The sequence below is a fragment of the Chlorocebus sabaeus genome, chromosome 19 (genome assembly GCF_047675955.1).
Source record: "Chlorocebus sabaeus isolate Y175 chromosome 19, mChlSab1.0.hap1, whole genome shotgun sequence".
NCBI classification, from domain to species: Eukaryota; Metazoa; Chordata; class Mammalia; order Primates; family Cercopithecidae; genus Chlorocebus; species Chlorocebus sabaeus.
In genome coordinates this window covers 19,486,569-19,509,780 of record NC_132922.1, presented here as the reverse complement: position 1 = coordinate 19,509,780, position 23,212 = coordinate 19,486,569, and the positions used below count along the sequence as shown (strand labels likewise).

Here is a 23,212-nt window from a genome sequence, read left to right as displayed (position 1 = left end):
CTCACAGGTCTCCAGGGAGCAGAACTAAAATGAGTTCAGGAACTCAGGCTGGCCCAGTCAAGTCCTTGGTTCAAGGCCAGGTTTTCTAACACTCGGTGGGTGTGACCAGATTCTGTGGTGGTCACAAAGCTATATGTCCACAGGGCCTCCACATTCTAGGGTCACCCTTTCCTTTGATACTCACATCTAATGGCCTAAGCCTCTATTCCACACAGTCCACAAAGCCCAGCAGCTTACCAAGGATTTTGTGTAAATGGCTTAGAACTGGTTTTTAAAAAATTCAGCTGAGAGTCTTTACCTTTACACCAGAATAATGTAATTCTAGGCGGGGTGCGGTGGCTCACACCTGTAATCCCAACACTTTGGGAGGCCGATGCAGGCAGATCACCTGAGGTCAGGAGTTCGAGACCAGCCTGGCCAATGTGGTGAAACCCCGTCTCTACTAAAAATACAAAAATTAGTCGGGCATTGTGGTGTATGCCTTTAATCCCAGTTACTCCAGTTACTCAGGAGGCTGAGGTAGGCGAATTGCTTGGACCTGGGAGGCAGAGGTTGCGTGAGCCAAGATCACGCCACTGCACTCCAGCCTAGGCCACAAGAGCAAAACTCTGTCTCAAAAAAAAAAAAAAAAAAGGCCGGGCGCGGTGGCTCAAGCCTGTAATCCCAGCACTTTGGGAGGCCAAGACAGGTGGATCACGAGGTCAGGAGATTGAGACCATCCTGGCTAACACGGTGAAACCCCGTCTCTACTAAAAATACAAAAAAATTAGCCAGGCGAGGTGGCGGGCGCCTGTAGTCCCAGCTACTCTGGAGGCTGAGGCAGGAGAATGGCGTAAACCCAGGAGGCGGAACTTGCAGTGAGCTGAGATCTGGCCACTGCACTCCAGTCTGGGCGACAGAGCGAGACTCCGTCTCAAAAAAGAAAAAAACAAACAAACAAACAAACAAAAAAAACAAAGTAATTCTGATACCAATGTGAGTCTAAAAATTTTTGTGCTGTTTGTTCCCTTAGGTCTGTTTTTCTCTCCTTTACCATTGTTTTTCTTCTTGCTTGGAGGTTAAATGCTGTCTCTATCCTTTTAACGGTTTTCCTCTTCCCTGAGATTTCTCAAGATGCCCAGGGTGCCTTAAGTCTGCCTGCCCCTCTTGTTCCTCATTCTTATTCCTATTAATTCTCCATTGTGCTTACTTCTTGCCTCCTGTTTGTTGTTTTTTCCCTCTTTTCTTCATACATTCACCATTAACGGTGCACCAACCTTTTACTTAACATCAGGTAGATAACATGGTGGGGAAGACAAGTTGCTGAGCTTCTTAGAGCCCCTTGGCCATGAGAAGTCCCTGCCACATCCCTCCTCAGGTGCTGGCTGGGTAGGCCATGTCAGATCCCCTCTATAAGTCTTCCCTCCCAGAGCCCCAACCCCACTTCATACCTCCCTGGTCCACCCTACTCACCTTCCTGCTGTCACTGTCCCCTCACCTTGCCCAGTTTTTCTCCTGGTATTTCTCATTATCTGAACTCATATTTCAGTTGTCTGTCTCTCCCATTAAGCCTCACAGTGGTGTCTTGTTCACCACCATACCCCAAGAGCATGAAACCAGGCCTGGCACACAAGTAGTAAAGACAAGCAATGAATATTTGTTGAACAAATGAGTGAATTCTGGCATTCTAAGTCTTCAGTGGGACCATCCACCTGTCAATCCCAGTGGAACTGGTACAATGAAGTAGAAAAGGGGTCTCCTGGGATCCCACTCCCACCCCAGGTGCTGCCCACCTCTGGGTCCCAAAGACCCCCACAGCTGAAAAACTGGACTCAAGGGAGCAGATAGAGTAATGTACTAACATTTTTAATACAGTCTGATCAGATCAATTCACATCACAAGGTCAACCTGGGCTTGCTCACATGTGACACAACTGAGGTACACAATGTCCCTACCTGCTGGCTGTCCCACCTTCCTGGCTCCCAACAGCATTGAAACCCCCTACTTCCCTGACCAGACTGGCATTTTTAAAAATTTTGCATAAAACTATTTCTTCCATAGACTTCAAACAATCAACTAGCCAAGTTAATTATGGTACATCTAAACAAAGTTTAATACTAACCCTAATGTGTGACTGCGGTTTACAAAGAGCTCTGTATCACCTGGGATAGCTTTCAGTAGCAATTCACTACAACTGGTCCTAAAAAATAATAACAATAATAATAATAATTAGAGAATTAAAACCCAACAGCATGTTGAATGGTTAAAATCACATAAGAACTGAAATTTGGGGTGGGGGTGTCCTCAATAGCTGAGCTTGTCCTAGCAGTGAAAATGCTCGCCTCCAAGCAGGGCTCAGGAGTCTGGAGCCCTCCAGACAGAGGGCGGAGCTCAGGGGGGCTCTTGGAGGACACTCACCCCATGGTCCATGGGATGCTTCTGGCTTCCTTAAAAACAGTTGGGCATCCGCATTGTATAAGTGGGTGGAGACCCTAGTGTGGTTCTTTTGAAGGATATGGGAAGGGAGGATGAGGAACTAGAGAAGTGGGAGGGGACCAAAATCACTGAGGTCCCAGAATACCATAGATTTGGGTATAGGATTGGGGTCACTAAGAATTGAGCACCAGGAATTCCAGCTTCTTCCCATTAGAGAAACTGGGACTGGTTTTGCCTTGGAGGCCTATGTAGTGTTTTCTGCCCCTGTCTCATACCAAGTCTCATTGATATTTCTGTAGAATATCAGATGAAAATCTATTTCTAAAGACCATTGGGAGAATGGGTGGTGGAGAAGGAGTTGGGGTGGGGTTGGGGGGCAGTTAAAAATGAATAAAAATTTCTCAGCTACAGAACCCAAACATCACTTCCCTCCGCATTCACAGCATTTCCCAGCAGTCCCCAAATGGCTGTTGCCGTGGGGACAGAGCAGCTGCCTCATTTCCCTTCAGGCCCCATGGGCTGCTGGTCAACCTCAGGATCTACTAAAGATGACGCAAATGCCGACTGAACAATCTGAAACCCAAAGGACTCGAGGAGAGACATGTTCTGCTGAGGAGAGAAAGGTGAGCCAAGGGCAGGGCCCAGGTCCCCCAGGGGGCCCCCAAGAGCCCGGACATGCACCTTCTGGATGTGTTTGTTCAAGTAGGACTTAGAGCGGAAGAAGCTCCCACATTCGGGGCATGGGTACTTCTTCTCCCCATCAGACTCCATTTTGTTTTTGGGAACTGCCATGTCGCAGGAGAAAGAGCCATTGGCACTCTGCTTCTCCGGCGTCTTCAGGTCGCTGGCATCTGAGAGGTCACCATACGAGTCAGAGCTCTCAATCGGATCCTGATGTGAGCATTTCTGGCCTTCTACAAAAAAACAAAATACAGGAGAGAGATGAGGCCAGGCTCTGGAGATGCCCCCTCCTGGAGGGGTCATGAGGGGCCAGCTCACAGACCTGTGGAGGGCAGCTGTTGGCCAGCCACTGTCCTGGCAGAACCCACGAAGGGTCAGCTGGTCAGTCTGGGAGACTGGAGTGCCTACAGGGGTGAAATGGCAGGGCCCTAGGGCTGCCAGCCTCCCTTGCTGTGGACTCTTCATGCAGCTGCACGTGTACTGCTCACCGTCATCTCAGCCTGCTTCAAGGAAGGGATACAGAGAGGGCAACTCTGCTACTGCTGCCCAGAACAACTCAAAGACCCCCAACTCCTAGGCACTCTTCTGGGTGCCTCTGGGGGTAAAACTGGTATTCTGATGATGCCGAGCCAGTGTGACAGTGGCTTCGCCTCCTGCACCAGACTAGCTGCACTGTAGCAAGCCAGGCAGAACCAGAGCCATCAGGTCCTTAACCTGGGTAGACCCCATCAATGGCTCAGACAGAAGCCAATCCTTTTCCTAGTGCTGCAAACATGAGCCCTGTTCTTACCGCCTTCCTTCTGCCAAAACCCTTCCAGGGCCAAGCAGCCAAAGGACAGAGATTGAAAGCAACTCTGTACTTCTCAGTCGGCTGGGTGTCCCCACCCTAGGCCCCAGACAAGCTGGGCCAAGAGACAACCCTGGCTGCTCTGCCTTGCCGGGCCCACACTGGGTCCTCCACCAATCAGCAGCTTCCTGCCTGGGTCCAGAGCGACGTGCCGGGAAGGGAGGTCTGTGATGGGAGCATGGAGCATGCCATCTCTGCTATTTCTACCATCTGCCAAGCCCCTGGCCTCATCCCCAAGGCAACAACAACGTGACATACAACAAAACAACCTGAATCAACAAGTGAAGGTGGGCCTGGGGAGCTCTCTGCAAACCAACTCCCAAGTCAGAGGAGTCAGATAGCTCATTATTGCCATGCATCTCACAACCATAGCCAGAGGCTCTCCAGAAAGGGCCACTCACAGTAATCAACCACCCCTATTGTGAGACAAGCCAGACATTGGCTCCCATCGGCCCACTGGGTCAAAAGAGGAGAAAGCATTCAGCCGCAGCTCCACACCATCCTAAAGGGCAGCAGGCAGTGACAGGCCCATAGTGGCTCATCATGCGGGGCTCTTCTTCTGCCCAGGGCCCGGGGCATCCCTGCAGGGCTCCAGACAGTGGGGGCTGGCCAGGAGGAAGGGAGAAGGGCTGGGGAAGAGGAGGCGGAGGCTGGATCTCGGCAGTGCCCTAAAGCCTCACTCACTGCCCTGGAGTGAGATACCCACTGTGACTTTTGTCCTGGAGGCCACTGCCACTCAGATCTCTGAGTCTCCTCAAGGCAGCCAGAAAGTCGGCAGCCTTCCCGCCTCCCCACGCCCAGCCCAGCGCCCCCACAACACAGTCTGCGCAGAGAAGCAAAGTGCAGAGCAAGGGGTCGCTTGCCTTTGTTGCCATAGGTCCTGGCGCAGTGGAACGCTGCTCCCCCATTCAGGATGGGCTCCTGGTGCCTGGAGACCTGGGGAAGGGGAACACCGTGGTGGGTTTTAACATGGACCTTTAAGTAGGAGGCAGAGGAGAAACCTAAACAAGACAAAAGGAGATGAGATCCCACGGCTAGCAAGAGATACTTCTCTCCTTCCCCCACTCCTCTCCTCTGGCCGCTCTGGCTAGCATTCCCAGGTCAGCTGCACCTAGAAGGGGCCCCCTCCTTGGCTCAAAAATGGCTGCAACCATAGGAGCCACATGGCTCAGGATGGAGGGTGGCACTGTCCACAAATCAGCTTCTCTGCAGAGCCCACTCTGCAAGGCTGCGGTGAGGGGCCGAGGCTGGCTGCCTGGTGGGATGGCCTGAGATCCTGCTCCTGCTAGGGCCAGAGGCCAACTGCCTCTAGGGTTGCTTGGTGCCTCAGTAACAGGTGGTTTGAGTGGATGTCTCCTGCAGGAACCATGACTAGAAATGTGGTTAGACAAGAATTTGGGGCTCCAGGGAAGTCACAGGATTCTAGCCAGCAGGATGCCTGCTTAATCCTTATAAAAGGAAACTGGACAACAAACGAGATGGAGGTAAAATGAAATCCCAAAGGAATGCCTCCAAGGATCCCGTCTTCTACCTGTCAGGAGATGTTCTGTTTTTCTAACTTCCCCACCTTCAGCATAACAGGATTTAGTAACTGTTTAGATCTTTTGAAGAACAAAGACAAAAATAGGAAGTTGTGTCAGAGGAGTGCAGTCATCTCTTATTCATGGTAGTGTTTTGGTTCGATTCTGGAGCATCCACCAGGTTCACATACAGGAGAAGAAACAGGGATGATCTCTGTCTTTATTTTGGGAGAGGACAATCCAGCCGTCTTGGGACTGTTCCTGCCCACCTTCCAGATGCTTCGGTCAGTCTGAGCCACAAGATATCTCAGGCTGGGAAGAGTAGATCTTGGGCCAACTTCCACAGCAGCCATGCGTCCAAGGATACAGTATCAGGCAGGCCGATAAAAGGATTTTGACTTGGGTTTCACAGGAAGGAGGTATGCCATCGAACCCCACTGTAGTCAAGGATCAGAAGGTGCTTTTAGCAGGAACTGAAGCTTTTTAGTATAAGGCCCACTTAGGGTGCCAGCACCCTGACAGTGTCGCTTTAATCCACTTCAGATCTGGCTGACTCATTATTTTTCGATTCACTTTCAAAATCACACAGTCACAGGATAACAGGGAGATCCACTGCTAAAGGGTCAGAGACTGAAGAGTACTGTGTAATGTCTGCACGAGATTTGTTTTAAAAAAGTCTGAATTGGCATGGCATTTTGAATGCTGCTGAAACTGTAATAAAGATTCACCTTTAGTAAGTGCTGATGGCACACCAGGGCCCAGCACACCATATGCACTATTCTATAGAATTTGCCCAACACCTTTTGTGCTACAGATTACTATTATACCCATTTTACAGATAAAGAAATTAAGAGGCTTCGTGAGGTTGGGGAGGCCGAGGGTGGATCACGAGGTCAGATCAGGACCATCCTGGCTAACACGGTGAAACCCCGTCTCTACTAAAAATATAAAAAATTAGCTGGTGTGGTGGTGGGCGCCTGTAGTCCCAGCTACTTGGGAGGCTGAAGCAGGAGAATGGCGTGAACCCGGAAGGCAGATGAGATCACGCTACTGCACTTCAGCCTGGGCAATAGAGCGAGACTCCATCTCAAAAAAAAAAAAAAAATCGCCAGGTGCGGTGGTTCACACCTGTAATCTCAGCACTTTGGGAGGCCAAGGCGGGTGGATCACCAGGTCAGGAGATTGAGACCATCCTGGCTAACACGGTGAAACCCCGTCTCTACTAAAAATACAAAAAATTAGCCAGGCGTGGTGGTGGGCGAGACTCTGTCTCAAAAAAAAAAAAAAAAAAAGAGGCTTGGTGAGGTTAAGTAACCTGGTCACACATACAGCTACTAAGTGGCAGAGCCTGGACTCCAACCCCAGGATCATATGCCACCAGAACTTGGCCCTTAGCTACTGGGCAGATGCTTTAACCCACTTATGCCTCATGTTCCATTATTGGAACGCTAACCCAGGAGTTATTTATATCCTACTGCTCAAGATCATCGCTAAAGTCTGATTTTTCACAAAAAAGTTTGTAACCTCTAGCATAGATGGGTTAATTGGTTCCTCTGTCTTAGCCCTGAGCCCTAGAAATATCCAGTGGACTTTTACAATAGGTTTCATTATCACCATTTATACTCAGGTATTTTTCTGCCATAATGGTATGTTAGAATGGAAGCTGCTGGAAAAACAGGGCTGGCCTGTGGAAACTTTATGTAACAAGTTTTTCTCTGACAGCAGCAGTTAGTGGTTCTGAAGGGAAACGTGGGATTGGGCCAATTTTCCTTCCTTTCCCAATACAGCTACTTCAAAGATCTGTCTAGACCAGATGCTGGTGTCCTGCCCTGCCTGGTAGAGCAAGCTGTCCTGTGCTGTGACCGAAGTGTCTGCCTGAGGCTGATCATGCGTATAGACTGGTGTAAAAGGGTCCCATGTAGACATCCCTAAGAGGGAGGCTGTAGTCAGGTGTGAGGAGACAAGGCGAATGGGAAAGAGGCTATTAGCCCTGCCCCTGGGGGTGGTACTGTAGAGTCCCCCAAAACAAAGCAGAACCAGGAGATAATGGCTCCCACCAATCAGTACAAGATATCAGAACTTTCTGATAACTTTAGAAGGTAATTTTTTCCTTTGGTTTTTAATCCCTTGTGGGGTCTTTAAAATAGCATGAAGCTCTCTCCCCGTGATGAACCAGAGCAGGTCTGCTGCAATCAAAAGGGGACAGAAAGGAGCAGGAGAGCACCAGGAATTACGTTTACTCCTTACTGGGAGAACTATACCAAGAGAACACAGCAGATGCTCAATCAAATCTTGCTGAGTTTGGCTCGGCGCAGTGGCTCATGCCTGTAATCCCAGCACTTTGGGAGGCCAAGGCGAGCAGATCACCTGAGGTCGGGAGTTCCAGACCAGCCTGACCAACATAGAGACAAACCCCATCTCTACTAAAATACAAAATTAGCCGGACGTGGTGGTACATATCTGTCATCAAAGCTACTAGGGAGGCTGAGGAAGGAGAACTGCTTGAACCCGGGAGGCAGAGGTTGTGGTGAGCCAAGATCGCGCCATTGCACTCCAGTCTGGGCAACAAGAGTGAAACTCTGTCTTGCTGAGTTTTCCTGAAAAACAGTCTGAGAAACACATGGCTGAGTCCTCTTGACTTTACCCCAGCTGCAGACTGTACTATCTATAGCAAAACCACATGGCGGGGTGGTAGGAGTGGATCCACAGCTGCCACTTAAAGCCTAGAATTTAAACACAGAGCAACTCAGCAGCCAAGTGTTAGGATGAAACAGAAGCTGAGCTTCTGAGCAGAATACGTCTTTGAAACCAGACATATTTAGCTGGAATTCTAAACTTACCCACCCATTCACCGCTGATTAACCAAGAGCCAAAGAGGCAGCTTGATCCAGCCATCCACGCAATGGAGATACTGAGCACATATGTGACTGTCACTATAACCAGCAAGCCACTGGCCCTTTTATTCCAGAGATGATGGTCTTACTAGCAAAAGGCCACTGCTCCTCAGTTGCGTTTTCTTGCCTGGTGTGCCTGCACTTGGCACTCCAGAAGCAAATGATCCTTTGGCAGTTTCCACATCCATGCAGGGGTTGGGGACTGCTTTCTCCTTGTCCAAACCCTGAAGGGGCCATTCCCAACTGCACTGTGTTGGAGTGGGCCTACGTAGCTTGATGTGAGTCCAGGGGAACGGCAGGTTCTCTGCATCCATCCACTTGTGTGCTTACCTCTGACTGGGGAGAAGGCTTCCTCTACGTTTCAAGCAATGATGTTTGCATTCAAATGTCTCTGTCAAAGGCAGATTCCTGATAATCTATTCCTCTTCCCCATACCAGCACATAGGCATATATACAAAGATCCTGCTACAGAAACTTTAAAGGAAGAAAATCACGGTGATCAGCCAGGGCCTTCTCCCTTTTCCACTGTTCAACTCAACTGATTTCCTCAACTCAAAAATGTGGGAACAAGCTTTTCTAGCCATAATACTCCCTCCACTGCAAATGATCTTCCTCTACAAATAGTATCATACACATCCTGATATGTCTCTATGACAAAGCCAGAGTCATCTGTCTCATCAACTTGCATCTGACTCACGTGTGAGGCTGCAGGAGTCAGGCTGCCTTTCCTCTTTGCCATTCTTCACAGCCAGGAGTCGTTTTTGTGGCAAAAACTAAAAAAGACAGATCTATAGGTAGATACTTAAGTCAACTGTTTAAGAAGTGTTGGGACTGAAGGATCTGAGGGCACCTGGAAGTTCACCTGATTCAATCTTAACTGTTCTGACATTCAGCCTTTGTTTGAACACATGCAGAGATAAGAACATTCATTTATTTGTGCAACCTCCCTGTAGGTATAGGTTTGGTGGCAGGAGGGCAAAGGAGGACACAGAGCTCTCTACATTTTGATTCCAATGTCTCAATGTTTTTGGTGCTCAGAAACAACTTTATCCTCTTCCTTTTTTGTTTTTGTTTTTGTTTTTTTTTTTGTCTCTTCCTATTTCTGCCCAAGGAATGAGTCCAGGAGTAGAATCCTGCTCCTTCTCTTCTGATAAACACCGCAATTGTTTTCTCTTCCTTCTGAGTACCCAGCATGGGTTGGACCAACACCTTCTTTAGTCTTATTGCAGGAAACGGACTTCCCACTCTGGCTCTGGGATCCAGACCCAGTCTTGGCTTTTCTGAGAAAAAGTAGACTCTGGCTTACTCTTCTGGATTCTCCATTCCAGTCATGTAGCTTATGGCTATTGCCCAAGTTCTCTTTACCAGCCCTTGGAAAAGAAATCCTGATGTACAATAGTTGTTGGCTTTGCCACATCAGCTGCCTCCTAACTAGGCCAACTTTCCCACTGTCCCTGTTGCTCTCAGTTTTTCTTTCCTCCTGAGCTGGGCTCCCAAGGGCTGTGGCCCTGGGTCTCCTGTCCAGTTCCTGCCCTACTCCACCATCTGGTCTGGGCTTTCTGAGTTTTATCATGAGCACCCTTCTCCACTCAGCAGTTTTCAGCCTCTGGTCTCTGACCCCAGTTCTTGCACTGGGAACTTCCACATTGAAAACTTGACAAAATGCCTGCCTATAGCATGTTATAGCAGGTTTTGAGTTATCTGGGGGGAGCTGTCAAGGAGCCAGGTTAGGATGAAGCAAGATAAGAAACAATATTATTTCTGGGGCTGGGGCAGCCCCAGTCAAGACGGTCAGCCACAGCCCAATAATTCTCCCTGCAACCTGGAGGAAGGTTAAGCCCAACACTTGCAACCTGGAGGAAGCTCCTGTCAGAAATGGGCTCTACTGACATGTCAGAAAACAGAACAGACAGCTTAAGAGATCTTCACTACTACTTCCCTGCTTTCACAGCAGGTGTCCTGGTGGTACAAACCCCAGGTGGGAAGCTGCAAGGAGGGATCCAGTTCCAGGACACCAAGAACACCCAGCTACTCAGCAATCTCCTTCCACTATGCACCTCAGGGCACGTGAACACAGCACAGGCACCCAACGATTCTGCCAAGGCCTGCAGGAGTGTTGTGCCTGGTCCAACCCAGAGTGTCAACAAGCATGTCTTTCCCAACATTGTTACAAAGTGCAAGGATAGAGTCTCCCAAGTGTGCAGCTCCTTTCACCTACCTTGTCTCTTGGGATCCTCATGATAACCCTGAGAGGTGGGAAAGGGGGCTATTCTTAACCCCATTTGAGAGAGGAAGAAACTCAAGCTTAGAGAGGGAATGGGAGAACTTGAGGCCACCTAGTGAGAGGCTGGGACTAAACCCTGGGTCTCTTGACTCCTGGTTCAGTGCTCAACCCACTAAGCAGCCTTTCAGAAGCATTGGGACAAGCAAGAATGCCCCAGGAGATAAGGACATCCCAGTGCTCCCCACTGGCCAAAGCAAAGCACACCATGCAGAAGCATCCTCACATTCACAGATAGCTGCTCCGACCTCCTTTAGCACAGACACAGCGTAAGCCTCCACTGATGCTGTGCTTGCAAAACACAAATATCTTGCACTTCCAACAGCCAACTAGACCCGGCAGAACCTTGGAGACAGGCTTGACTTCACCCAACACAACACCACTGCCACAGAGTTAGACACTACCTAGGCCCACCTTGTCCTCAAGCATGCTACCCTGCTCAGAGCACCTTCCACTTTCCTCTCTCATCAAGGCCACAAACCTGAATTTGGCCTCTCTTCTGACCACTTGTGCTACAAAGTGTCTGCTCCTTGTTTATCTCCAGACTCGACCTCTTCCCTAGCTGCTGAATTTCATATGCCAGTGAATCAACCAGCAAAAGCTCTCAAGCCGGACCAACCTCTTTTTCTCCCACTTTGGGACCTACTAACTCCCCCACCAACCTCAGTGGTTCAGTGGTGTCTGCAAAATGCATCCATCCTGCCACCTGAGTAGCAGGTGAGAGTTATGGGCCCAAGCTTGGGAAGAACCCCTCTCCTTCTGTTCTGACCTGCTGGTCTCCTGGAACTTCCCATTCTAAGCACCACAAGCTTCTTGGGAAGGAAGGGGTAGCAAATAGCTAGCTGGGTGATGAAGGTGTTTATCATTCAGTGGGAAGTGGGGGGGCGGGCTGTGCAAAGAGTGGAGTCTGAGGCAGGGTGATTGAGACACCCCTAGGCCTCCCATACACGCTCAGGCCCATCCTCTGGAAGTGAGGAAACAGTGGGCACATTACCTCGGTTACAGATACTGCAGAAGTTGCTGGGCCCCTCGCTGTGCTTCTTCAGGTGGTCTGCCATGTATGCTGCCCGCAAGTACTTCCCACACACCTGGCAGGGCACCTTGTCTTCATGACAGGCCAGGTGGGAGCGCAGACGGTCTCGGGTGGCAAAAGAAGCATTGCAGGTCTGAAGGCAGAAAAGAAAATGGGATGAGGTGAAACCCAGCACGCCAGACCTGACTCCCCACCAAGTGCACCATGAAGCAAAGGCAATTTCTGGCCATCACGTGACCTCCCTTTATAAAGAGAGCTTTAGAGTTTGGCTCAGGCTCTCTACCCAGAATGCCAAGAGGCTGTTTTTATTTCCCATGGTGCCTCCTTATGGGACAGTTGAGTGGGAATCACTGGTACTAACTAAATGACTACTGGAAATGTGCCCAGGACATGGCAAGCTAAGCTCTATACCCCTCTACACAATGAAGAGTTACACATTTGCTCCTTAGACATTGAGAACTGACTTTAGGTGCATTAGCTATAATGCACAGAATTACATATACATGAATTTACAGATGAGTTATTGGCATATAAACCAGCCTTACTGTTCTCTATCCCTGGGTTTCCCCTAGTTGTTTTATACAAAGAATTCTATTTATTCATTTTATTCAAAAGTGACATTAGTCTTGGCCAGGGAAATGGAAAGGAAAGGCAGGACAAAGCGCAGAGATAAATCTTCGTAAATTTTCACGAGTTTGAATTGAAAAAGCAGCCCAGGCCGGGCGCGGTGGCTCAAGCCTGTAATCCCAGCACTTTGGGAGACCGAGGTGGGCGGATCACGAGGTCAGGAGATCAAGACCATCCTGGCTAACACGGTGAAACCCCGTCTCTGGTGAAACCCCGTCTCTACTAAAAATACAAAAAACTAGCCGGGTGAGGTGACGGGCGCCTGTAGTCCCAGCTACTCGGGAGGCTGAGGCAGGAGAATGGCGTAAACTCGGGAGGCGGAGCTTGCAGTGAGCTGTGAGATCCGGCCACTGCACTCCAGCCTGGGCTACAGAGCGAGACTCCGTCTCAAAAAAAAAAAGAAAAGAAAAGAAAAAGCAGCCCATAAAATGATAGTGGCAATTCTGACCACGTGAGAATTAGCAGACAGAACAAGGGCCGGAGTCTTCAAAAGTGTCTGTGGGCCGGGCGCAATGGCTCATGCTTGTAATCCCAGCACTTTGAGAGGCCGAGGCGGGCGGATCACCTGAGGTCAGGACTTCAAGAGCAGCCTGACCAACATGGTGAAACCCCATCTCTACTAAAAATACAACAAATTAGGCGGGCGTGGTGGCAGACTCCTGTAATCCCAGCTACTTGGGAGGCTGAGGCAGGAGAATCACTTGAACCTGGGAGGGGGAGGTTGCAGTGAGCAGAGATCCCGCCACTGCACTCCAGCAGGGGGAACAAAGCAAGACTCCCTTTAAAAAAAAAAAAAAAAAAAAAAAAAAGGCCGGGCGCGGTAGCTCAAGCCTGTAATCCCAGCACTTTGGGAGGCCGAGACGGGTGGATCACGGGGTCAGGAAATCAAGACCATCATGGCTAACACGGTGAAACCCTGTCTCTACTAAAAAATGCAAAAAACTAGCCGGGCGCGGTGGCGGGCGCCTGTAGTCCCAGCTACTCAGGAGGCTGAGGCAGGAGAATTGCGTAAACCCGGGAGGCGGAGCTTGCAGTGAGCCGAGATCGCGCCACTGTACTCCAGCCTGGGCGAGAGAGCAAGACTCCGTCTCAAAAAAAAAAAAAAAAGCTGGGCACGGTGGCTCACACCTGTAATCCCAGCACTTTGGGAGGCTGAGGCAGACGGATCACGAAGTCAGGAGATCAAGATCATCCTGGCTAACACACTGAAACCCCATCTCTACTAAAAATACAAAAAAATTAGCCGGGCGAGGTGGCGGGTGCCTGTAGTCCCAGCTACTCGGGAGGCTGAGGCGGGAGAATGGCATAAACCCGGGAGGCAGAGCTTGCAGTGAGCCGAGATTGCACCACTGCACTCTACCCTGGGCGACAGAGGGAGACTCCGTCTAAAAAAAAAAAAAAAAAAAAGGCCGGGCGCGGTGGCTCAAGCCTGTAATCCCAGCACTTTGGGAGGCCGAGACGGGTGGATCACGAGGTCAGGAGATCGAGACCATCCTGGCTAACACGGTGAAACCCCGTCTCTACTAAAAAAAAAATGCAAAAAACTAGCCGGGCGAGGTGGTGGGCGCCTGTAGTCCCAGCTACTCGGGAGGCTGAGGCCGGAGAATGGCATGAACCCGGGAGGCGGAGCTTGCAGTGAGCTGAGATCCGGCCACTGCACTCCAGCCTGGGCGACAGAGCCAGACTCCATCTCAAAAAAAAAAAAAAAAAAAAAGCATTTGTGAAATGTTAGGCTGGGGAAGTGCTGGTGATAGCAAGAATGATGATACTACCCTGTATTGATTGTGAGCCAGGCAGGCACGGTGCTCACCCTTTTAGAGGCATTTATCTCATGCAACCCATCCTGATGGCAGCCCTCTGAGGCAAGCTGTGTGATTACCCTCCAAGAGAGCGTGGCTTTGGAAAGCTGTGGTGTGAGCTGAGCACCAACTCACAGCCAGGCCCCCGGGTCGGATGAGTCAGGAGCTGAAGGTCAGAACCAGTACCCTGGAAGGAGGACCAGGTTGGCAGGCATTTCCTGTATTTACTGTACCTGAGGACCTGACTGAGTACCAGTGATCAGTCTCCTCACAACATCCCTTCCTCAGCTGGAGCTTGCAAAGGCATTCCAGCTGTGGCGGTCACAGAATATTGGGAAAGCCCTGAGAAGAGCTGAATCCGTTGGCTTTCAAGGTATTTTGGTTCCAGGGAGGTGTTTAATGGGTTCTAGTCAATTTTGACTCATTTCTTTTTTCTGTGTGTGTGTTTACTGTTTTAGAACTGTAAGAGAAAGCAACATTCACCTTTAAATGTGTTACGGATCAAATGGTAACCCACTGAAGACCACCCCATTACCTTGTGCTAGAATGGAACTGCCTGTACCATCTCTCTTTAACAGAAGCACATCCTGAGAACCTGAGAGCTCAAGGTAAGTGTCTGAACACTGTCACCACATACAGACATCTAACTATCTCTTTACTGTACAACCATAGCAAGAAACAAACGCATGCAATGCCGTCAAGGTAGAAGACACCACTGTTTACTATCCCAATCCCAAATATCTGTGTATGTTAGCACAGCCTACCTAGCTCTTATGTCATTATCTTTTTAAGTAAATATTATACATTTGAACTTAATTTGTAGCAATGAAATACTGCTTTTATCTGTTTTATATATTCAGTGTATTCATATCATAAATGAGGAAACTAACTTTAGAAGATGAACTTGCTTAAAACACTAGACTCAGCTACTAAAGAAAGTCTAGCACACCCACCCCCACCACACCCAGGCCAGTACTTTACCAATCCTCCTGGCCACCCCAGGGGATTCTGATCTCTCCCAGTTTACAGCTGGGCCAGTGGAGGCCCTGAGAGGATGAGACAGCTGGACTAAGAACCAGTCCCACAGCCTGTGCTCTTATCATCCCCAGATTCAGGAGAGGGAGCTTCTGCTGAGTGAAAGGTGCTCATACTTTATAACACAGTGTACAGTACTTGGCAGCCAGGACTCCCAAAAGGGAAAGGTGAACAGATTTGTGCAAGGAAATTCCAGCGTGTAGGTAAGTCAGAAAGCACCATGGATGCTTGCTCTCACGGCCACAGGTGGGCCCCACCTCAGCCATGGACCTCATGACCCAGTGACAGGCCACAATAGGAGAAAAAAACTCTGAACCTCTGCACAGCCTAGCAGTCTCTAAACTGGGGCAGGGGCTGCATAAACACCCCCAGAAAAGAGAGGTGCACCTGTTGGTTTATTTGGGGACAAGACCCAGCTTTGCCAGGCAGCGACCCAAAGACCACCTCCTCCAACAGTGAGAGAGGGTGTGTTCTAAGCCTCAGAACTCAAAGGAACCAACATGGATCAGGTATAAGAAAACAGGGCTGAGGCCGTGCGCAGTGGCTCACGCCTGTAATCCTAACACTTTGGGAGGCTGAGGCGGGTGGATCACAAGGTCAGAAGGTTGAGACCAGCCTGGCCAATATGGTGAAACCCTATCTCTACTAAAAATACAAAAAAATTAGCCGGGCGTGGTGGTGGGTACCTGTAGTCCCAGCTACTCGAAAGCACATTCAGGATTTTGTCTTCCACAGTCCCTAGGAGAGGGAGCCACAACATGGATAGGCAAGAGATGCCTTGTTTCTCTTACCAACCTTTTTTTAAGATCTGTCCTCTAAAGGCTTTGCCTGTCATGCTTTGCTACCTAAAGATGATGGACAGCCAAACTTCAATTATCCACAAGTCGCTTATCCATTTGGGGATTAGCTAAGCAAAATTAAAATCCCAGACTGGGCTGGCTTCCCCCACCCTGTCCTCCATTGATTATCTCTCAAGGAATGAAAGCTAACTTTCGCCTGAGCAAACAGAATTAGGAATGTAAATCTGCTGCTGGGGGAAAAAACAAAAACATGACAAAAGCTTTCCCTGTGTTCAAAGCCAAGCTGAAGAGATTGTTGGCTTCTCTGTGCCAGGATTGACCCTCTATGGCTGCAGTCCCCAGGTTTTCTGGGGAGCCTGTGAAAGTCCAGAGTCTAGGCACAGCAGAAGTTCAGACAACACAGAACATGAAAGAGCCTGGTCACACAACCCAGGAGAGAAGGGGCGGAGGGAGACAGATCTCAAAGGGAACATCCAGAACTTCCATGCTGGGGTGTCAGAAGAGCATTCTTTGTCCTAGAGACAGGGAGAAGACAGAGGGACGCTGATGGGAAGAGAGCGAGCCAGAGGCAGAATGCTGTGACTGCCTGTGGCACTCGGAAGAGCTGCCTGGCCCACAGCCCTGTGCTTAGACAGCCTGCTGTAGTTAAGGGCCATGCCCGCCAGGTCCTGGCCCAGGCACCGTGAGTGTTGGTCATCACCACTCAACGCTGAGCCCCAGTCCTGATCCCTTCCCAGACTTCGTGAAGCTTTTCTTCCTAAGGAATGAGCAGCTTGGGAATGGGGCCCAAATGGTACCAAGGGCACTAGTGCACACCCCTACCCTTGGTGGCCCTTGAACTCAGGCAGCCTCAGGGGTCGTCTCGAGCAGCCTTCTCCCACAGCACTGGAAAACCCTTAAGGGAAATGCGTGAAAGTTCAGCTCCCTGGGCTCTTTGGCCCCCTTCTTCTCAAGCATATGCCCATCTCAACGCATTCCTTCTCTAACCAGCCCCCAAGAAGTGGAGCCTGTGGAAGCTAGGGAGTTCTGAGCTGTTCCAGCCTCTCAGCTTCAGGTTGAACTCCACGTGGGGGAAATGTCCCAGCCCACTAAGCTCATAAATCCAGCAGTACTTGGGGCATCTGGGCCAGTTAAGAGCACTCAGGCCAAGCCCCAAGGAGACATGCCACTGTCAAGCCTGAGGCTTCCTGTCCCTACATTCAGATGGCCTTTCTACTTAAGCTATGGCACTAGTCTCTTGTAACTGGCCTCAGTCATTCTCTGGCATCAGGAGGGGATGAGCAACAGGGACTGTGCCTAGCCAGTGGGGGACCCAAGGAACGAACTCCCAGAGAGCTGTCTCTTCACCTCTGATGTTTTCAGCATCCCCACACCATGCCAACAGATGCCCCTGCTGTTTAACCAAGCCCAGGCACACCTGGCTGGCCAGCCCAGAGCACGAGAGCCAGCATGTCTTCACCTGCTGGGTCCCTGTTAGGGGAGTTGTGGCTATGGGGCTGGAGGAGGGGCCAGCAGGTCTGTGAGAGTGTATGTTGGAGGGGCAGGGCAGGAGCACATTTGTACACCAAGGGACAGTGATGTCAGTGTTATGACACAGACCAAGGACAAAACACACAAAGCCTCAAATGTTAGAATGAAAAATTTTATCATCACTCCTGTTCACCCCGCAGAGTCTGCGGGGTGCTAAAGGGCACACCAATGGGATCCAAGGGAGGGGGTCTACATCTGCTTTTTCAGCCCCCAAAGCCATATACTGGGATAGCCCAATATAAAACTACTCATTGGTTTGGTTCCTGAGCAGACCTGCTAATAAACCTCAAAAACACAAAAGTCTACTTCACTAGCCAGAAATGAAAGCAGGATCTAGATCTGAGTGGGAAGGGCAGAAGGCAGCATGGGTTGACTCTAGTTGGAACTGTGCCAGTCTTCTCTGGAGGCCGACTCACTCCCGGATTGGGGAAAGGGGTGGCAGGACCCCAGTCTAGAAACCCCAGGCCTATGGGAAGTGATGCCAGGGGAGGGGAAGCAGATAAGCTGGTGGCTAGTTCCCAGGAAGGCACCAACCTCCAAAATCACCTAGGCAAGGACAGATGCCCAGGGGTGCCATCTGTGAAAGGGGGGAAAAGGCAAGAGAGCCCAGAAAGAAACTTGGATGCTATAGGGAGTTCCAGAAAGGTGTTCCTTACTATCCCCATTTAGGGGCTCTGAGATGGGACAAGTCGCCCAGGGAGGAGCTAGGCATGGTGGGCAGGAACCACCCTGCTAGTCTCTCCCAAAAGCAGGGGTCTCAGGCCAACTGCCACTCCTGTTCCCCTCCACTGTCAACCCTCTTCAGGGAGGCCCAGGCTAGCCAACAGGCCACTGGGTAAAGGCCCTGCTGCCCTCTGGGGTGGTCCAGCCCTGCCTCAGATATCCCGGCGGGGCTGGGCAGAAGAGAGCGTTGCTGGAGTGTGCTGGGCCCAGGTTTTCAAGGGCTGGGAATGATTTTTTTAGAGAAAGGGAAAAGGCGGTGTCAGGAACCGAATGGGACGACCTCCACAAAGCAGGCTGGGCAAAGTCCCATGATGGCAGGTCGCTAGGAAGAGGTTCCAGGGGCGGCAGGCCGCTGCTGCTCCCAACCCACACCTGGAAAAAGGGCAGAGAGTGCAGGTTACCCCCCCAGACCACCGGGCTTGCCCCCACTGCCCTCTGGGCTCCTCCTACTCTGCCCGGGCTACTCAGCACACTACCTGAGTCAGAATGTGCTCTGTGATGAGAGAAACAGAGAGAGAGAAGGCAGCAAGGCAAAGACAGATCCCCACAGGCCCGCCCTGGGCCATCCTCCAGGAAACTGCCTAGCCCAGCACCTGTGAACATCGTCCATGCCTGGCCCCCAGGGGCTCTGCCCTACTTACAGCATTCATCCCTCCCTGCTGGTCTCCCTGAACCCTCTCCCCTTGCCACCAACAGGATAAGGAGAAGCAGGTTATCCTATCAGAGGCTGCAATGCACACCCCACAATCATGGCTCACCCTCACTTGGTGGGAACTTGGCATGGGAGAGGGGAGATAACCAAGGAAAAGACAGATGTGTTCGCTATCCAGACAAGAATGCTCAGTGTCCAGGAGAGGAAACTCAATCTTCTGGGCACCAGCAGGGACCCCAGATATTGTTCAAGCAGGTAAACCAAGGGTGAGAATCTATCTGGTTTAGCTTTCCCTACTTGCTACTTTGCAAAGAGCTCAAAGAAGAGGAGCCCACTTTGCTCTCCAGTCCTCCAGAAACCCTGGCTCAGGGTGGGTTAAACAGGAGCCAGTGTGGGGGAGAGGACCACCCTACCTCCTACCTCCCCCACTGCCTTGTGCCCTAAGCTGAGGGGACCCGGGAAGAGCTCTAACTGAGGTCAGAAAAGGGGAAGAGTGGTTGGCTGGACCACCAGGAGCCCTTTTTTAAAAACCTGCAGTCCCTACAAACTGCTGGAAACCAACAGCCAGGCCCAGCACAGGGCTGGGTCTCCCAACACAACATCTGTGCCATACGTTCCACTATCCAAGGAGCCGGCAAACACCAGGAGAGGAAAGCCAAGCAACAGAGTGAAGGCAAAGACGGGGTGGGAACCAGGACCAAGCAACCAGGAAGGAGGAACATCAGCTGTGGGGGAAGGGGGCCTGGGGGAAGAACAAAGGAGGAGAGCAGACAGAGGGTGGAGGAACAGAGGGGAGGTGTGCAAAGCGGTGGGCAGTCAGCTGGGCCCCCGGCACACGCAGCAGCTGGTTCATGGCTGCGACCGTGAGAACAGCAACATCTCCTTCAGCCCATCTCTGCCCTGGCCCAGCCCCTACCTGACACTTGTGAGGCCGTTCAGAAGTGTGCACCTGCTTGATATGTCCATTCAAGTGATCAGGCCTGGAAAAGAGAGAACCAAGAGGGACTTTAGAAACTTGGCCAAACCCCATCACACAGGCACACATACATACGTGTGTACACACGCACACACACACACACTGCTGGAGAGGACTCCCTCTCCTCCACCCCAGCATGACAAAGACAAAGTCACCACCCAGCTCTGGCTCCACAGGCCCAGGCCTCTCTGCCCTGGTTTTCTCTGGAGGGGGAAGGGAAGTGGGCATTTGTCTCCGATCTTGCCTCCCCACCCCCTCAATTCCCCCCCCCAGAAACTCAATGTTTTCTAGGACCAGAGGCGGTGGCAGTAGAATGAAACAGAGCTGCCTCACTGCAGCCTTTCCAGAGGAGGGGGTATGTGTGATTCATTGTCCAGACTAAAGCCCCTTAGAAACTCAGCAATCCCCTCCCCCAGCCTCTCCCGCCACGGGCAGCCAATGAATGCCACCCGGATGGAATTCAGTCCCCAGAGGCCAACAGTGGAGCCTTAAGTCCCCAGCTGGGCTGGTAAGCCAGATGCCCGCCTGAGCAGGTGGGCAGGGGCTGCCTGACCGGTAAGACTGGTTCCCGGTTGGGGCCCTCTGAGGGAGTTCTCCATCCCTGTGTTCACACACACAAGGTCCTCCAGTCCAGGTTAAAACTAGCCTTTTAGGAGAAAGACAAAACCACTCTCTGCTCCCAGACAAGTCCTCAGTTCCCCAACAGGCTAACTAGAAAGTAAACCTACATAAAGATCCTGCCCCATTCCTTTCTGTCCTGAGAACATAAAGGGGCTCTGTGGGTTAGGCTCTAGAGCTACCAAGTCAGAGCCGATCAAAGCTTTTGGTGTTAAGTAGCAGCTCTGGGTGCCCAGCTCTGTGTCCCATGATCCCAGGGTGGTCTGAGAGGCATAGCTGGAGTCTACTGATCAGCAAGGCCAGTGTTCTGTGTTGGGGAATCTGGTGCCTCAGGAGTGTAGGGAGTCCCAGATGCACTTGTTCCAGTCCCTCCCTCGGCAGCCATTCAAGCGGGGAAGTCGCTGGAGGAGCCCAGTCTCCCGCCCCCAGAGAGGGCCCCACGCCTGGTGCCGGAAACACAAAGGGAGCCCAGGGAGAAGAATGGTGAGGTCCGGTGGCTCTGGCCTGAGGAATCCCGCCCCAGGAGGAGAGACAGTAGGGCACACTTAGCGTCAAAGAACTTCCCTGAGGGAACAGAAAGCAGGTCTCAGGCATACCATCTCAAAATAAGGGCCCTTAAAACACTCTCCCAAACCTGGCATGACTCTATAAGGTCAAGTGACCCCCACAAATGCCACGGCCCCAGATCTTGGCAGGGGCCTTTTCAGGACTAAGATACGTGTGGCAGCGGAGCAGGGGAGGAAGAAGGGGCCTTTCCTCACCTGGAGAAGCCTTTCCCACAGCTCTGGCAGATGTAAGGCTTGCCCACGGACCCATCATGGGACCGCACATGGTAGGACATGCGGTCTTTTCTCTTGAACCGCAGCCCACACACAGGGCAGGAATAGGGCTTCTCCCCAGAGTGGGACAGCTTGTGCCGGTTGAGATGATACACATCACGGAAGATCTTGCCGCAGATCTCACAAGCCACCTGCTTCCTGGTCCGGCTCCTCTTTCGGGGACCGTCGGGGTCTTCAGAGATGGGTAGCCCATTCTCACCCAGCCTCGGAGGAGGAAGGTCGATGTAGCCCAGCTGGAGGCTGGTGACACCGTGCTGGGCCTCATGCTGCCGGAGCCGGTTGGCATCAGTGAACACCTTCCCACACAGACCGCATGGAAGGATGCCTGCCTCCCTCAGGCCCCCTGGGGACCCAAACATTGAGTCCAGCAGGTTGGCCTTCCTTGGGCGGCCCCGGCCTCGCTTGCCAGTCAGGGGAGGGGCACTGGATGCCACATTGGGAAATGGGGAAGTCAGCAGTTGTGGGGATAGGGGTCCAGCCACCATGGGCAAGCGGTCCACCCCAGGTAACACAGGCAAGGAGGCTTGGCCTGCAATGGCTGCACCAGCCGCCCGAGCTGCCTCCTCCTCTGGCTGCATGCTGCCCGCGATGCCATTGCTGTTGGCTGCCAAGGCTGCCCCGTTGGTCATGTCCAAAGGGAAGCCCAAGTCCGAGGTCCCAGGGGGGCGAAAGAGCATTATATCGGCGCGGGCAGGGGGTACCAGGATCTGCACGTTGGACTGTTTGATGACTTCCTGGCAGATCTCGATAACCGACCTCATCAGCAGGAACTTGGCGGCCGTCATGAGTTCGGGAAAGCTCTCCAGTCGCACCACGATGCGGGAAGTGTAGGCGAAGTCCAGAATGTCCCCAAATACCTTGGAGCTGATAGTGTGCATCTCCAGCTCCCGGCTGCCCCCGGCCCCGCCGCCTGGGGCTGCCGTCGCGCCCCCTACATCAGCCGGACCCCCGTCCGCAGCTCCGCTGTCGCCCAACTGGGCGCTGAACACCGATTCAAAGTACTCGCTGCAGGCGGCCAGCACGGCGCGGTGCGCTGGGAAGCTCTCGTCGCCTACCCGCAGTAGCACGTCGCAGAAGCGCCCGCCGTTCTTGCGCTGCTGGTTCAGGTTGTGCAGCATCTCCGTGCTGTGTCTGCTCACCTGGTACGTGTAGCAGCCAGACGGGCCGCAGGAAGCGTCGTTCACCCGCTCCATGGCCGCCGCCCCCTCCCACTAGCCCGGCCGCCGCACCTGCCCGCCCCCTCCCTTCCCCTAGGCAGCGAGAAGCGGGGCACAGCAAACGTGTCCACACTCCCCACACGTGCCGGCCCGGGGCTCTGTAGTCTCGCAGGTGCGCCAAGCGTACACGCCCCCAGCCCGGATCGGACTGTCTAGACTGCGGGGTGCACCACCACCCCCCACATAGCCAACCCCCGCCCTCGCTGGACTGCGCGCCGCTCTCTCCTCTCCGCCCGCCCGCCTCCCCTTCCCGGTCTACCTTCCGGGGGGGTGCGCGAGCGAAGAGGTGCGCCCCTCCTGCAAACGCGCCTGCCACCTCCCCTCCCGCCCGCCAGGCGGCGCCGGCGCGCAGCCAAGAGGGGCACGCGCACGCGGGGAGGAGAAGGAGGGGGTCCCCCGCGCAGGCGCGCGCGCGCGCCGCGGCTTTTCCCGGGCCCGCTGGGGGCGCGCGCTGCGTCCCCTGCAAAGCGCGAGCCGGGGCGGGGGCGCCGGAGCGGAGGAAACAAAAGGCGAAGGCGGCGGCGGCGGGGCGCGCACGGGGGCGGTGGCGCGGGCCGGGTCCCGGAGCCTGGAGGGCGGTGGCGGCGGCGGCGGCTGGAGCGGGCGGGCGGCGGCGGCGGCGGCAGAGTAGGCCCTTCCCCGGGCCGGGAGAAGGCGGCGGCGGAGCGGCGGCGTTGCGGCCCCGGGCTCCGTGTGTTCGGAGCGGAGGAAAGATGGCAGCGGCT

The 23,212-nt window shown here is 52.5% G+C and overlaps 1 protein-coding gene and 1 long non-coding RNA gene across 5 annotated transcripts in view; one reads left to right on the top strand and one right to left on the bottom strand.

Moving 5' to 3' along the window:
• LOC140709103 (uncharacterized) overlaps nt 1-23,212 on the top strand; it is a 75,253-nt gene that overhangs the window by 35,735 nt on the left and 16,306 nt on the right. Inside the window, exon 2 of the long non-coding RNA XR_012089487.1 lies at nt 14,556-14,705. This is a non-coding gene — a long non-coding RNA (uncharacterized lncRNA). The remainder of the gene's footprint in view (nt 1-14,555; nt 14,706-23,212) is intronic.
• On the bottom strand, nt 1,825-23,208 carry PATZ1 (POZ/BTB and AT hook containing zinc finger 1). 4 transcript variants are annotated; one of them, XM_007975465.3, is made up of 5 exons: nt 21,193-23,208; nt 19,754-19,817; nt 11,633-11,804; nt 4,807-4,944; nt 1,825-3,329 (listed from the first exon to the last, which is right to left on the bottom strand). In XM_007975465.3, exons 1-5 carry the CDS (start codon nt 22,461-22,463, stop codon nt 2,911-2,913), a joined length of 2,064 nt encoding a protein of 687 aa, XP_007973656.1. In that variant the 5' UTR covers nt 22,464-23,208; the 3' UTR covers nt 1,825-2,910. The 4 variants fall into 4 exon arrangements, with proteins under 4 accessions (XP_007973656.1, XP_007973658.1, XP_007973657.1 ...); XM_007975467.3 differs by having other exon boundaries at nt 4,807-4,879; nt 21,193-23,206; XM_007975466.3 differs by lacking the exon at nt 4,807-4,944 and having other exon boundaries at nt 21,193-23,206.

What these genes read in the sequence shown, in the direction of transcription:
- PATZ1 (XM_007975465.3), bottom strand. Translation starts at nt 22,463, where the DNA reads ATGGAGCGGGTGAACGACGCTTCCTGCGGCCCGTCTGGCTGCTACACG. An exon ending in TGTGGGAAAGGCTTCTCCAG is followed by an intron (nt 19,818 to 21,192) that starts GTGAGGAAAGGC and finishes TCTCTTTTCCAG; the next exon opens with GCCTGATCACTTGAATGGAC. An exon ending in CTGCAGTATCTGTAACCGAG is followed by an intron (nt 4,945 to 11,632) that starts GTAATGTGCCCA and finishes TGTCTTGTTTAG; the next exon opens with GTTTCTCCTCTGCCTCCTAC.